General features: G+C 36.1%; 1 protein-coding gene across 1 annotated transcript in view; it reads left to right on the top strand.

Annotated features, from left to right (window-relative positions):
- Nucleotides 1-13,517, top strand: part of LOC149578614 (3beta-hydroxysteroid-dehydrogenase/decarboxylase-like) — a 42,988-nt gene that overhangs the window by 16,722 nt on the left and 12,749 nt on the right. Inside the window, exons 2-4 of the mRNA XM_089830235.1 lie at nucleotides 9,973-10,062; nucleotides 10,189-10,322; nucleotides 10,507-10,677. Of these exons, the coding sequence (XP_089686361.1) occupies nucleotides 9,973-10,062; nucleotides 10,189-10,322; nucleotides 10,507-10,677 (395 nt within the window). The remainder of the gene's footprint in view (nucleotides 1-9,972; nucleotides 10,063-10,188; nucleotides 10,323-10,506; nucleotides 10,678-13,517) is intronic.

Raw genomic sequence — 13,517 nt, forward strand, 5'->3', positions numbered from 1 at the left:
TAAACACCACTGGTTTGATCCATGCTTTTTTGCTTTGTTTTAAGGCAATGACTTTGTACCTGCTCTTAGTGCCTATTTGTTGTCTATAAAACATTTATCCTTGCATTATAGCACTGTTTTTGTCTTTTGATAATCATGCTACTGTTTTGACTACATTTTAATCTTTCACTGTTGAGGCATTGTTTGACAGTGAATGGTTTTGCCATTCCATTCCACTGCTTTGGTCTTTTATAGCAATACCATTGTATTTAACATCATTGTATCACAGTTATAAGGCCCCTTTGGTATATTCCTACTGTTGTACGTTACATTCTTCACTGTTTTCATTATAAAAGCAGTTGCAGGGCCATTTGGCCCTAATGACATCCCTGATTCATCTGCATTCCTTTTTATTGTTTATAAACCAGATTAATCACTTGCACCACTGATTTCATATGCATTGTCCACTCACTGTCTTGAGTTTGGTGTGCTTCACTGTCTCCCATGACAGCAATATCTGCCCTCTTGCAACAGTAGAAGAGTCCTTTTGGAAAGCCTGCTTCTACAAAGCCCATTAAAGAGTAAATAACCATGATTTGTTCCTCATCCTATGGTATTATTTATTTCCTGCTCCCCTTTATCTATTCTATGGTTTCATCATTGGGCCCTCTTTGTGCATACCAACATTGCACCTCCACCATAGTTCTAATATAGAACTATTGATTCATACTCAAAACATGACCCAAAGCATTTATTAAACATGGGTATTGGTACAGGTGCACAAGAAAATACTGTGAATACCCCAACAGCAGAACTATTATTTCTCCTTGCACCTTTATATGCAACACTATCCTCATAATCCCTTTGGCTTCTTTTAGATTTCTTCATATATGAGGTCATGATTAAGAATTTTGACAAACTTTGCATTGCTAAAAGGTATATATCGCTGTTCTTTGATATGAGACTACTGTTTACGTGCCCTGTTAATTGCTCTGGGATCATTTAATGAATGAAAATCATTGAGTAGGGTTTGATAGGATTTGGGACCCTTCCTTATACTGTGACTTTTGCTTGCTGCTGCTTCTTGAGAAGATCTTTTATTGTTAATTCACTACTTATTCAAAGAAGATGCTGCTACTGTCATGTTTCTACTGCTCTTCTATGAGATATGCAGCTACCCATGGGTTTGCTGTTCTAGAAACATTGAAACTTTCTTATTCCTTTGATAAAACTTGCTGCTACTATCTATGATCTTTACTGTTCATTCCTCAACATCTGCTTTTCATGGAATGAAAGAAACTGCAGTTTTCAACATTGAATGTGTGTTATTTGCATGAATCTTTGCACCTATTCTTGTCTAACTGATGTTCTAATGAAAATGTTTTCTTTTCTTATTTATCTCTGCTGTTCCTTTAAAAGAAACTTGTAGCTCTTTTCCCTAGGTTTGGTATTTTCTATATTGAAACCATAGTTCCAAGAATCACGGCGATTCATGCGATTCACGCGATTCGGCGATTCGATTCAAGCCAAACGATTTTTTGTGAATCGGTGAATCGAATCAGCGATAAAGGGTTTTATGAAACAAGTTACTCACTAAATTTCAAGGGTTTTTTTAATTTTCCGATTCATGGCCGATTTGATTCCGATTCATGGCCGATTCACGATTTGATTCGGCCTTGCCGATTTCGATCCGATTCCGATTCTTGTTACTTTGATTGAAACTACTGTTATAAACCTTACTGCTGTTCCATTGCATTAAAACCACCATTTTTCTCTACTTCAAGGGAATCTTTTATCTTTTTAGGATAACAGGTTTCTAAAGTGACCACAGGCAAAGCTAGGGTTTCATTTCTTAGATGAACCATTCACATTCGCAAAAGTAATCCTTGACCTTTAAGTTTCAACACCACACCTCAAACTCAAACAAAACCATGAGTAACAATGATTTTTTGGCAAAGCTAGGGTTTCATTTCTTAGATGAACCATTCACATTCGCAAAAGTAATCCTTGACTTTTAAGTTTCAACACCACACCTCAAACTCAAACAAAACCATGAGTAACATTGATTTTTTAAAACTATAAACTCACTCCAAAAAGCTTTTGAGCCTCTCAACATGGTTTTAGCCTCTTCACCAAGTCAAATAAGGATAGAAAATCTTTTTTAAACATTAAAGCCCCAATTTTGATATCTTATGCCCAATGTCATGTCCCCTTTCTAGAGTGGACATCAAAGACGATAGAGTTAGCCTATCAGGGAGTCTCATAGGCTAGCAGTGGTGTTTAGAGACTCAGTTAGGGTATACAGTGTTCGGATCTAGAGTTTCAGACAGTAGGAGGGCAATTGTGAGTAGTTCCTTAATTGTAGGAGTTTCCTACATTTTAGGAAGTGGAGATGGGTTATAGTCTTGAGTTTCTATGAGATCATTCTATGGTTTTAGTTTCAGGAGATTCAGAGACGTTCCTATTTTTTAAGAGTATCCCTAATTTTGATGGACAAGACTCTCAGTTATTTCAAATTATCTTACATCAGTCAGAGGAGGTGACGAGTTCAGTTTCACCTTGTAGAGGTGTTTTGGCTATTAGTTCGCTATTTTGGAAATATTTTAATATATTTAAATATTCTTCTAAGTTAGCATTTTAATAATTTAAATAAGGCTGTTATAGCCATTTTGGAGTAATAAGGGGGGTTTTGGCCTCATCTGGGTGAATATCCCTTGGTGTAATAGCTTGTTGGAAAGGTCTTGAACTTTTCTAAATATTTCTCTTTTGACTCAGAGCATTTTGGTGAATGGATTTCTTTCTATTGGGAAAAAGGTCATTTTCTAGATACTTGACCACTTTAAAAATGAGAAATATATTATTTTATAACCCAACGCCACATGGGGACACTTTTAGGGTTCGAGCTAAGTTTGGTGGGTTATAAGGAGGTAAAGGCAAAGTTCGAAGGCATTATTGACATATTACATCTTGGATTTGTGTTTTGGGCTCTGATTGAGCTTTCAGCATTTGGGATGCCAAACCCACTTGCTTTGCTTGTTTGAGACGTAGCCCCCCAAATAGTGGTCTGGATTCTTGCAGTTAGAAGCATCTTGGAGATTGTGCATTGTTTCTTTTGGGGAACGCAGTATTGAGTTAGAGTTTTAGCTGGGGTTTGGGTATTTTACCCACGTGTGGGCACTTTGCAGCTGTATAGCCGCGCCTGGCAGCCATCTACTTTTCCATATATAGCATTTGAGAGCTGGATTCTGGCCGTAGCTTCCTTCTGGGCTCATATTTCAGCTTCACGCCTTTAGGTTGGCTTTATTCTTGGTTGTAATCATTTGGATATTATTGTAAATCTTCATCTAGTTACATATTAGGCGTATATTCAAAAAAATCTGCTTGAAGCAACTTTGCTTTAAATGTATTTGGAATACATTCTCAGAACCGATTCATGTTATTGTACTTCTATTATTACTTATTGAAAAATCATCAAAAATATAAAACAATAAAACCCTTCTGCAACTTTTGTCTAGCTCTGCAAGAAAATTTTAGTAAACGAGGAAAACAAATTTAAAAATATAAAATTATAGCAAATCAGCAGAAGAGATCCATCAGGGATCTTTCAGTGGTATCAGAGCCTAGAACCTGCCAACCTGTTGGAAAAGAAATTAGTTCAGTTACAGGTGAATACCATGGCTACAAATAAAAATGGGTGCTCTAAGGTTTCATCTTCGTTAACAAGCACAAATAAGATGCCTCTTGCCAAGACATTCAATGTTGCAGTTATGAGCAACTACCATCAGTATTGTTCTCTTCCTAAGGAGATACGCAACCTCCTTTCCTTTACATAATTTATGGGTGTAGCTGAAGCAGATGATAACTAGGTATCTACAAGCACCTTTCAGCAGCAAAAAGAGAAAGAAATATTAAATGATAATAAAGAAGCCATTGGTCACAAATTGGAAGAGATTACAATCAGGGGACAAACCATTAGAGATGTTGGAAATGTGACACCAAGGTGTGAGGCCTATTCTGAAATTTGCAACAGCAGTTCAAATCATGAGGCAACATTTATTTCAAATGGAGGTAATGATGTTGATAATGGTATTCACCTTAAGAATGGGATGACAAATTTAGTATGCAGGCAATCTGATTTTGAATCTCATAGAAGCCAAGTTGAAGACTTCTTTGAGCCACTTCTATCTAAGCATGTGAAGAATCAAGATGGGTTGTTGCTTGATGATTGGAATGGAAGCATGGAGAAGGCTCCCACAACTCTGATTTGGGGCAGCGATAGCTTACACCCTCCTTCTTGTAATATGGTAACTCTTTCACTTGGGAATAGTCATGAAGGCCCGTATGCAAGTGGTAGCCATGAGGCTTTCTATGATAATACATTTAAAGGGCTCAAAAATATAACTAGAACAAATCATAATAATTCTGAAGTTGATAACAGCAGTGACACAACTTTGTTACCTCAAGATGTGGCATCCTTTGGTCAAGAAGAGAACAATGATTTGTATTCTATATTTGAGGGTCACATGGTGTAAGCATGGGACGTGATGATGGGAATGGTACAAGTCATCATAAGCCTGATTTTGTGTACTTTGGGGTAGATGATATAAAACATTGTCAAAGGTTGAATAAATATTGGTTAGATAGAGCTATGCAAGCAAAGATACTTGCTGCCCAAGCAAGACAACGTCTCCAAAGAGTCAAAGAATGCCATAATCAGATAGATGATGCAAAGAAACAAAGGGAATCATCCATTAGAACTTTATTTCTTCCAATGGAAGAAGAGGCCAGCATTGATTTGGATGGAACAACAAGTAATACAGAGGGTCAGGATTATTTTGGTGAGTTTGCACAAGTGAGTAATCTGGACATAGGTATTTCAGAGGCATTGGGTGATGAGACTTCATGTCATGATGAGTCTGATTTCTTAGACCATTCCCTAGAAATCAGAGTAGTGTGTACTCATAGTGACACTGAATCCCAAGATCGTGATTCGGTTGTATGTGTAAATGCATGGGGAGTTGATGAGAGTGAGCATAGTGTGGTGAAAGTAGTTTCATCATTGACAGAGGAGGTGGTCTCAGAGGTACAAGGTTGCAGTACTATAAAGGAGGATACATGCATTAGTGAATGCATATTGGATACTCCTTACAACAATGTACATGATTTCGACACAGTATTCTACCATAACGCAGATTTAGAGGTAGTACACATGCCTGAGAACTATCATTTTTAGACTCCTCATTGCTTGATTAGACAACTCAGGGTTGATGACATGAGGGTAGACATAGTGGTTGAGCACTTTGGTGTCACTCGATAGATGTTATCTACACTTAGTTGGAGTGCTCTTATGACTGATGAGTAGGATAGTGGAGGATTTTCTATGGTAGATTTCCATGCTCTTCATAAGGCTATGGGGATATTGAAGCAGGACTTATACTATCCGTGTTGTGATAGTGCGCTCCCATCTTCAGAGGATAGAGTTATTGACTGTAGGCACCTGACTTAGCAGTTTGGGAGGATTGGTTGGTGGGACCAACAAATGGTCCAACATTATGTCAAGCAGTTTCCGACATGGGCTATCACATCTATATCACAGAGACTTCATCCAGGATCATGGTTACAGGATGATGTGGGTATTAGTAGACATGATACTTTGAATGATTATTACTTTCGTGGTGGTATCACAGTGGTTGCGGAGAGATATGGCATGATAGAGGTTTCTAGTTATCCCTGTTTATACCTTATGGATGGGTGTTGGTTCAGATGGTGTTGTTTTGTTTGATGCCTTGTCTCACAAGGATTCCAATATGTTACCACCTTGGTTGTGGGAACACTCTCATCCAGTGCAGGATCCTGGTATTATCCTATGCAGTGCATTTGGTTGGGCGATCCTTGATGTGTTTCTTCATTTCACACACCTAGGAGTGTACATCAGAGTGGCGCAACAGGAGTTTGTTCATTGCTTGTGGACAAGCAATCTTCGGGAAGGGAGGATTGTCATGTCCTTTTTCTAGAGTGGACATCAGAGACGATAGAGTTAGCCTATCAGGGAGTCTCGTAGGCTGGCAGGGGTGTTTAGAGGCTCAGTCAGGGTATACAGTGTTCGGATTTGGAGTTTCAGATAGTAGGAGGGCAGTTGAGAGCAGTTCCTTAATTGTAGGAGGAGTTTCGTACATTTTAGGAGGTGGAGATGGGTTATAGTCTTGAGTCTCTACGAGATCATTCTATGGTTTTAGTTTCAGGAGATTCAGAGACGTTCCTATTTTTTAGGAGTATCCCTAATTTTGAGGGATGAGACTGCCAGTTATTTCAGATTATCCGGCATTAGTCATACGAGGTGACGAGTTCAATTTCACCTTGTAGAGATGTTTTGGCTATCAGCTCGTTATTTGGGAAATATTTTAATATATTTAAATATTCTCCTAAGTTAGCATTTTAATAATTTAAATAACGCTAAGTTATAGTCATTTTGGAGCAATAAGGGGTTTTTTGGCCTCATTTGGGTGAATATCCTTTGGTGTAATAGTTCATTGGAAAGGTCTTGAACTTTTCTAAATATTTCTCTTTTGACTCAGAGCATTTCGGTGAAGGGATTTCTTTCTATTGGGAAAAAAGTCATTTTTTGGATACTTGACCACTTTAAAAATGAGAAATATATTATTTTATAACCCAACACCACATGGGGACACTTTTAGGGTTCGAGCTAAGTTTGGTGGGTTATAAGGAGGTAAAGACAAAGTTCGAAGGCATTATTGACATATTACATCTTGGATTTGTGTTTTGGGCTCTGATTGAGCTTTCAGCATTTGGGACGCCAAACCCACTTGCTTTGCTTGTTTGGGACGTAGCCCCCAAAACAGTGGTTTGGATTCTTGCAGTCAGAAGCATCTTGGAGATTGTGCATTGTTTCTTCTGGGAAACGCATAATTGAGTTAGAGTTTTAGTTGGGATTTGGGTATTTTACCCATGTGTGGGCACTTTGCAGTTGTATGGCCGTGCCTGGCAGCCATCTAAATGTATTTGGAATACATTCTCAGAACTGGTTCATGTTATTGTACTTCTGTTATTACTTATTGAAATATCATCAAAAATATAAAACAATCAAACCCTTCTACAACTTTTGTCTAGCTCTGCAAGAAAATTTTAATAAACAGGGAAAACAAATTTAAAAATATAAAATTACAGCAGATCAGCAGAAGAGATCCATCAGGGATCTTTCACCCAAGACGTTGACAAACTCCTAAATACGTGTAAATTTTTTAAAATGCTTTTCCCAAATGTTGATAATTCTAATACCTATGAGTCTATGACTCATTAGAAGGCTATTTTCCCTTTGAAGCGAAAAAATAAGTAACAATTAATATGCCAAGATGTGTCCTACAGTGGGAGCCAGGAGCGGGGCTGTAAGAGTATTGTTTTCTGACATGGATAAACAATTATCAAATACAAAAGAGCCAACACTAAAAGAGAAAAGAAAGCACATTTATCTAATGGGACCAGGTGCTCAGCTCAGGCACAGTAATGTGAATAATTTTAAAAGCAAATAAAACCTTTGTCTGCCTATTAAAAGGTAGGTGGTTCAGGATGAAGTGAGCATGTCTTCCAGTCTCCCTACTCCAAAATTGTTAATAATCATTAGATCAAGGCTGTACATCAAATGGCTATAATACATTTTGGCCTTTTTTTTTCTCCTTTTTTTGTGCTAATAGATTAAGAACATGACTACATTTCTAGATGTCACAAGCTCCTCGCTATCCGATTAGTCTATAGTTTTGGCATGAAAAGAAAAAGTACATTTTGGTTCCATAATTAATTAAATGGTGATGCTTTTTAATTTCTGAGTTGAGATACTGTTCTAGAATGTGGGATTTGTGAGAATATTGTATAGTTGTAATTAAGTTCAAAATTATAAACACTGTATTGGATTCAGACATTTGGTAGATTCATCTTCTGATTGGTGAGGTTTTATTATTTATGTCTAGGTATTATTCTCAATGGTGTATAATAATATGATTTATTGTAAATGTGATGCATCCTGATATTCAAATTAAAACATAAAATTAATGGATCAGTGTGGGTCCATTAACTTCTACAGAGTATTGGTCCGCTCTCATACTATATTGTGGCTGTCCTCAAAATTAAATAATCTAACCACTATCAGTTTGAATACCATTGTTTATACAATTCGTAGGATCTGTGTTTGTGAGGAGCATAGCAAGATGTGTACTTATTTTTGATGAAGGAGCTAGCTTATTACCATATACAACTTTGTAATGCAGCACGTATCAGTTTGACTAACATCATTTATATAATTAGTAGGATCTGTGTTTGTGAGGAGCATAGCAAGATGTGTACTTAGTTTCTATAAAGGAGCTAGCCTGTTACCATTTTCAACTTTGTAATTCAGCATATATGGTATCATCATACTTGTAATCTACAAATTATTAATGGCAAGCTGAAGTGATTGTTTGATTAAATGAGACCTTAGTTTATGTAGTACTTTTCTAAATTAATAATTGAAAATATTATATATTAAAAAAGAAAGATAAGGGCTCAAATAAAAATTCAGTTACAAAGGGACAACGCTCTGAAACTAAAATCTACATCAAGTATGGAAAATGAGAAAGACCACCATTGAAGGTAAATGTTCAAAGCTATAAATGATGAACTAGTTTACATTTCTTAAGACTTATATATAGATATCTGGGAAATGTCAATAGATATTAAGTTTTAACCTTAAATTAGTCATCTTAAATGTTGAATTTATGCAATAACAAAAAAAGCTACTTTAAGGTTGATATGTCTCAACATTGAACGGATATCTGATCTACATATCAATTCCTTTAATAAAACATTAACTCATAAAGATTTTAGGTTGAGTTTCAGCACTTGATGTTCATGTGGATTTACTGAAAAGCTGCCATTGTCATTCTGAGATCAGCTAGCCAATTTGTGTGCTGATGGACTTTCTGGAAACAGTGGTTGAAAAAGGGAGCATTGAATTCTGAGTTGATTTGGTGAAGATTAATAGTGAGTAGATTTCCACAATCCATGATAAATATTTGAATGCTGCTTCCAGATTTGATTGTGTGAGTATTTTTCATCCATGTTTCGAATCCCAGTCCTTGATCCATCATCAGGATGAGGAGAGAAAGCATAATGAGATCCTCATCCTGATGATGGATCACAGAGTGGGATCCGAAATGTCGAGGAAAAAATACCCACACAATCGAATCCAGAAGTAGCATACAAATATTGGCAAAGATTTGTATCACAAGTAAATAATATTGGTGAACTTTGCTACAATGTTGAATTCATAGTGGACATACTCATTTAGTGAATGCACTAACATATTTCTGAAAGTCAGTTGAGCTTTTTTATAACAGTATATCACATCTATAACTTCAGTGGATGGCTTTGCATGATGTAGAAAGATCCTTATGAAGATCAAATATCACAGAAGTAGAGTCATAACAGATGCCGGTAATTAAGCATTGGTGTCCCAGGAGAAAACACGGCCGATGTAGCTAGTGATTGGTTTTGTTGGAATAGGGTGAGAAGATTTTGTCATGGTCCTGTAATAGACATATCAAGGAAAAAAGTGACAAACTTTGGGTGCTGAAAATGTTTTTGCAGTTTAAGATTTTTCTTTGTTAATGTTGTTCTGCATTCTCTCACAATTTGTTGAATGGATTGGTCAATGTAGTACACACTTATTAATTATTGCAGCAAGTGATTGGTTTTATTGGAACATTGTGAGAAGGTTTTTTCATGGTCTTGTAATGGGCTTATCAAGGAAAAGAGTGATATATTGTGTACCATCAATGGTTTTGCAGTCAAACATTTTTCTTCGCAAAATGTTTTTCTGCTTTTCCTCGTAATTTGTTGAATGTATGTCTGATGACATCTTGTTTTTTCTTAGCAAACATACGTACCTTTTCATATCGTTCAAAGATTGTTAATTACTTACCACTTGCTTACTGGTTCCTGCAGTGTTTGAAGGGGCATCTGTTGTGTTCCATATGGCTGCACCCAATTCATCAATTAATAGTTTTGATCTTCATTATGGTGTCACAGTTCAAGGTTGGTTGTCAAAAAAATTACATTAGTTATCATCCACATTTTCAACCCATGAAAGATGCATGTACTATTTTTCTCAACTTTTAATGTTCAGTAGCATTGTAAGAGTTTAGTTTTACTGGAGGTCAGGTACAAAGAATGTAATAAGTGCGTGCCTTGAATGCAAAGTCAAGAAGCTTATTTATACAAGCTCTCCAAGTGTTGTCTTTGATGGCATTCATAGCATATATAATGGTGATGAATCTTTATCTTATCCAGACAAGGTGATTTCCTTGCAAACTGTTTATCTCTGTTCTTTTATCTTTCCTTATTATTGTAGCTCCTTGTCATGCCTTTGCCTTCTCATTTTGTTAGTCAGAGTAGTATTATTGCCAAAGAATGTAGAGAGTTTTGATTCTTGGCACTCTGCAGTTGCTGATGTACTTTTGATCCTTTCTTATTGTGTAGCACAATGATATTTATTCTGAGACGAAAGCAGAAGCAGAGGCTTTAGTGTTGTCTGCAAATAGAATAGAAGGGTTGCTTACATGTGCTATACGTCCCAGCAGCATATTTGGTCCTGGAGACAAGCTTTTTGTTCCATCTCTAGTGGCAGCAGCAAGGGCAGGAAAATCTAAAGTAAGAAGCATCTTTTCTATATCGTGCTCTCAATATTTATGGTATCCAATTCTATCTTTCAATAATATCTTTTTCTAGATCATCTGAATTACACACAGCAATTTCAAGAACAGGAACAATGTTACACGTAAAAGTCCGTGCAGGTAATTAATAGCTAGTAGTCTGGAAACTTCACAATTGTTGTGATGAGTAGGGTAAATGTACTCTTTATTTAACCAACGTTGAGAGAAATTGAGGAGAGGACATCATTGCTTTTGAAATCAAGCAGAAAGACAATGCTAAAACCTTGGTTGGTGTTTTAATATTATGCAGCGAGATAAACTGAAGAGGCACAGCTATCCAAAGTTATGACTGATTGGATCTATCCAACTGCACAATTTCTTTGAATGTGCACATATCATGGCAGTCATTTTCATACCAATAAAATATACATTAATGCATTTTGCATCTGATAATTGTCTAAAGGCTGAAACAGAGGAGCTACTCTCATAAGACTTAGCGTATTTACAAAGTATATTGTTCAGAGTGTTGGAGTTGGAAACTTATATATATACTTAATTTATTTAAACAAACATAAATATTTATGCAAAATACACTTACAAAATATATCATATTAGACTATAAAATGTTGAAAAAGTTTTTTCTATATATATTTGAATACAAATAGAGTACAAAATTGCATCATTAGGGAATGCAACAACTAGCTGATAATTGATATAAATTATGATGATTGTTATTGAAAATCATCATTTTTGATTGCATATCCATGGAAGCTACAAATTATAAGAATTTGCAATTTCCACCTCATTCTATTGAAAATTGAGGATAGAGTCTAGTCTATACACATTGGTGTGGCTCCTTGTTAATCTTAGAAGGCTACATCTATGCATCCATTCTGCTACTAGATGGCAGTGATCCTCCTTCGCCACATATTTGCCAATCTCTCTATTTCTTTTGCTACATCTACCATCCTCTACATGTTGGCAGTGGGCCAACATCCCTTGTGGGGTTCTTGACATGTCTTAACTGCCTCCTCTGGTTCTATAAGACTATTGGTTGTATCGAGCATTGACAAGTCGATCTTTTGGTGCAATGATAACCTTGACCATTCTAACAAGTGGTATCAGAGCTTGGTCACTGGTTCAAATTCACAAAGGCCATGGCAAGTGACGCTGGGAGGGCGATTGTTGGTAGTGGGCCGACATCCCTCGCTAGGTTAATGACATGGCTTAATTGCCTCCTGTGGTTCTATAAGACTATTGGTTGTATCAAGAATTGACAGGTTGATCTTTTGGCACAATGGCAACCCTGACCATTCTAACACTACAAACATGGAGGACTTCTCATCCTACATAGTTTAATCATTATAAGGGATCAATCCAATAAGGGATCTTTGATTTGTTCTCCACCTTCTTATGTGAAGATGAAGGTTGAATTTGCATATAAAATTAGGTCATTGAGGTGATATTGGGGCAACATATTGCACTTTTTTGTGTTAATGGCATCAAACAAACTCCAATTGCACTCATAATTAGAGGTGTTACAAGATTAAAACAAAACTTAGTGGGCTAGCTTTAGAAGAGTACAATTATTTCCACTCTAATTTTCCCACCAAGAAACTTGCAAATAAGATATTTAAAAGTTTGTGAGCAAGCATTATTTTATTAATAATTGTCATTTTTAAGAGGTAAGATTGACCCCAATTTTTTGTTTCCTAGCATTTGTTTGGATCTCCCTTGCGTAGAGAGTGTCAAAGAAAAGGGTCCCCTCATATGCTTGTAATTTTGTAACTTTGAAAGGAACCTCAACCTTAGTTTTTATCTTCTAATTCATTTGGAAAGGCCCGTTTTAGTCTTCCCAATACCATCTGCAAAGCAATCAAAGAAGAAAAGCTTTGGTTGTAGGGAGTACTTGACTCCATAAATGAGTTGATGGAGTTGATCATTCCACTTTTTATCAATGATCTCCTATATGGGATCAAATTTGAGATGGTCTTTTTGGCTCTATCCATGGCTTGAAAATGTATCGCATTAGGTTTTTCTTTCCATCCGCTCAACAAAAAACTGTTACTAGAGGCTCTAGGATCTATAAAATACTAACAAAATAAAATCTATCATTAGAGGTGCTATTGCTATAGTGATTTGTGATTAATGGCTGTAGTAGAAAAGACACACCTCGGTTTTCATTACCTAATTTGTATCAATGGTTATTGCTATAGCTATTTGTGCCCTCATCCTTTCCAATTTCTTCTCATCCAGTAATGCAACGATTGCTTGCATCTCTTGTTTTTCCTCTTCTTTTTCTTTTTTCACATAGCATGTTTCCTTGGAAAGGAATTAATGTTAAACTCTATGATTAGGAAATAAACAACAATCATTTTGAAAAACCTATCTATTTCAACAACAAAATTTACTTAAATCAAATTCAATACATTTAAAATCTTTAAATTTACATGTTATAAAGAATTTAACATGTGAGGAAGAATTTAGATGTGTTTTGGAAGAAAATGACAATTAATTACCTTGTAAATCCAAAATTTCTCAAATTTGCTCTTCAAGTCTACCATAAATTCACTCTAATTCACTCAAGATTGCTCAATCTTGTTGTGATCTTACCCCTTTAGGGTGTAGGCCTTAAAAAGGAAAAACATCTGTGTCTTCCTGTTCTCTAAAAAAGCATTTTTCTGTGTCTGATAGTATGTTTGTGTGGCACAAGTCTTACCGTTGAATTGCCAAGTCCTTGTTAGTAGTTTTGTGAGTTAAAAGATACACAAAAAATTGTGTTTGAAAAAAAGGTGCACTTGCCAAGTACTCAATCATGGTGATTTATTAAACTATGCT

This window comes from Cupressus sempervirens, chromosome 1 (assembly GCF_028749045.1).
Source record: "Cupressus sempervirens isolate cs-2001-9-10 chromosome 1, ASM2874904v1, whole genome shotgun sequence".
NCBI classification, from domain to species: domain Eukaryota; kingdom Viridiplantae; phylum Streptophyta; class Pinopsida; order Cupressales; family Cupressaceae; genus Cupressus; species Cupressus sempervirens.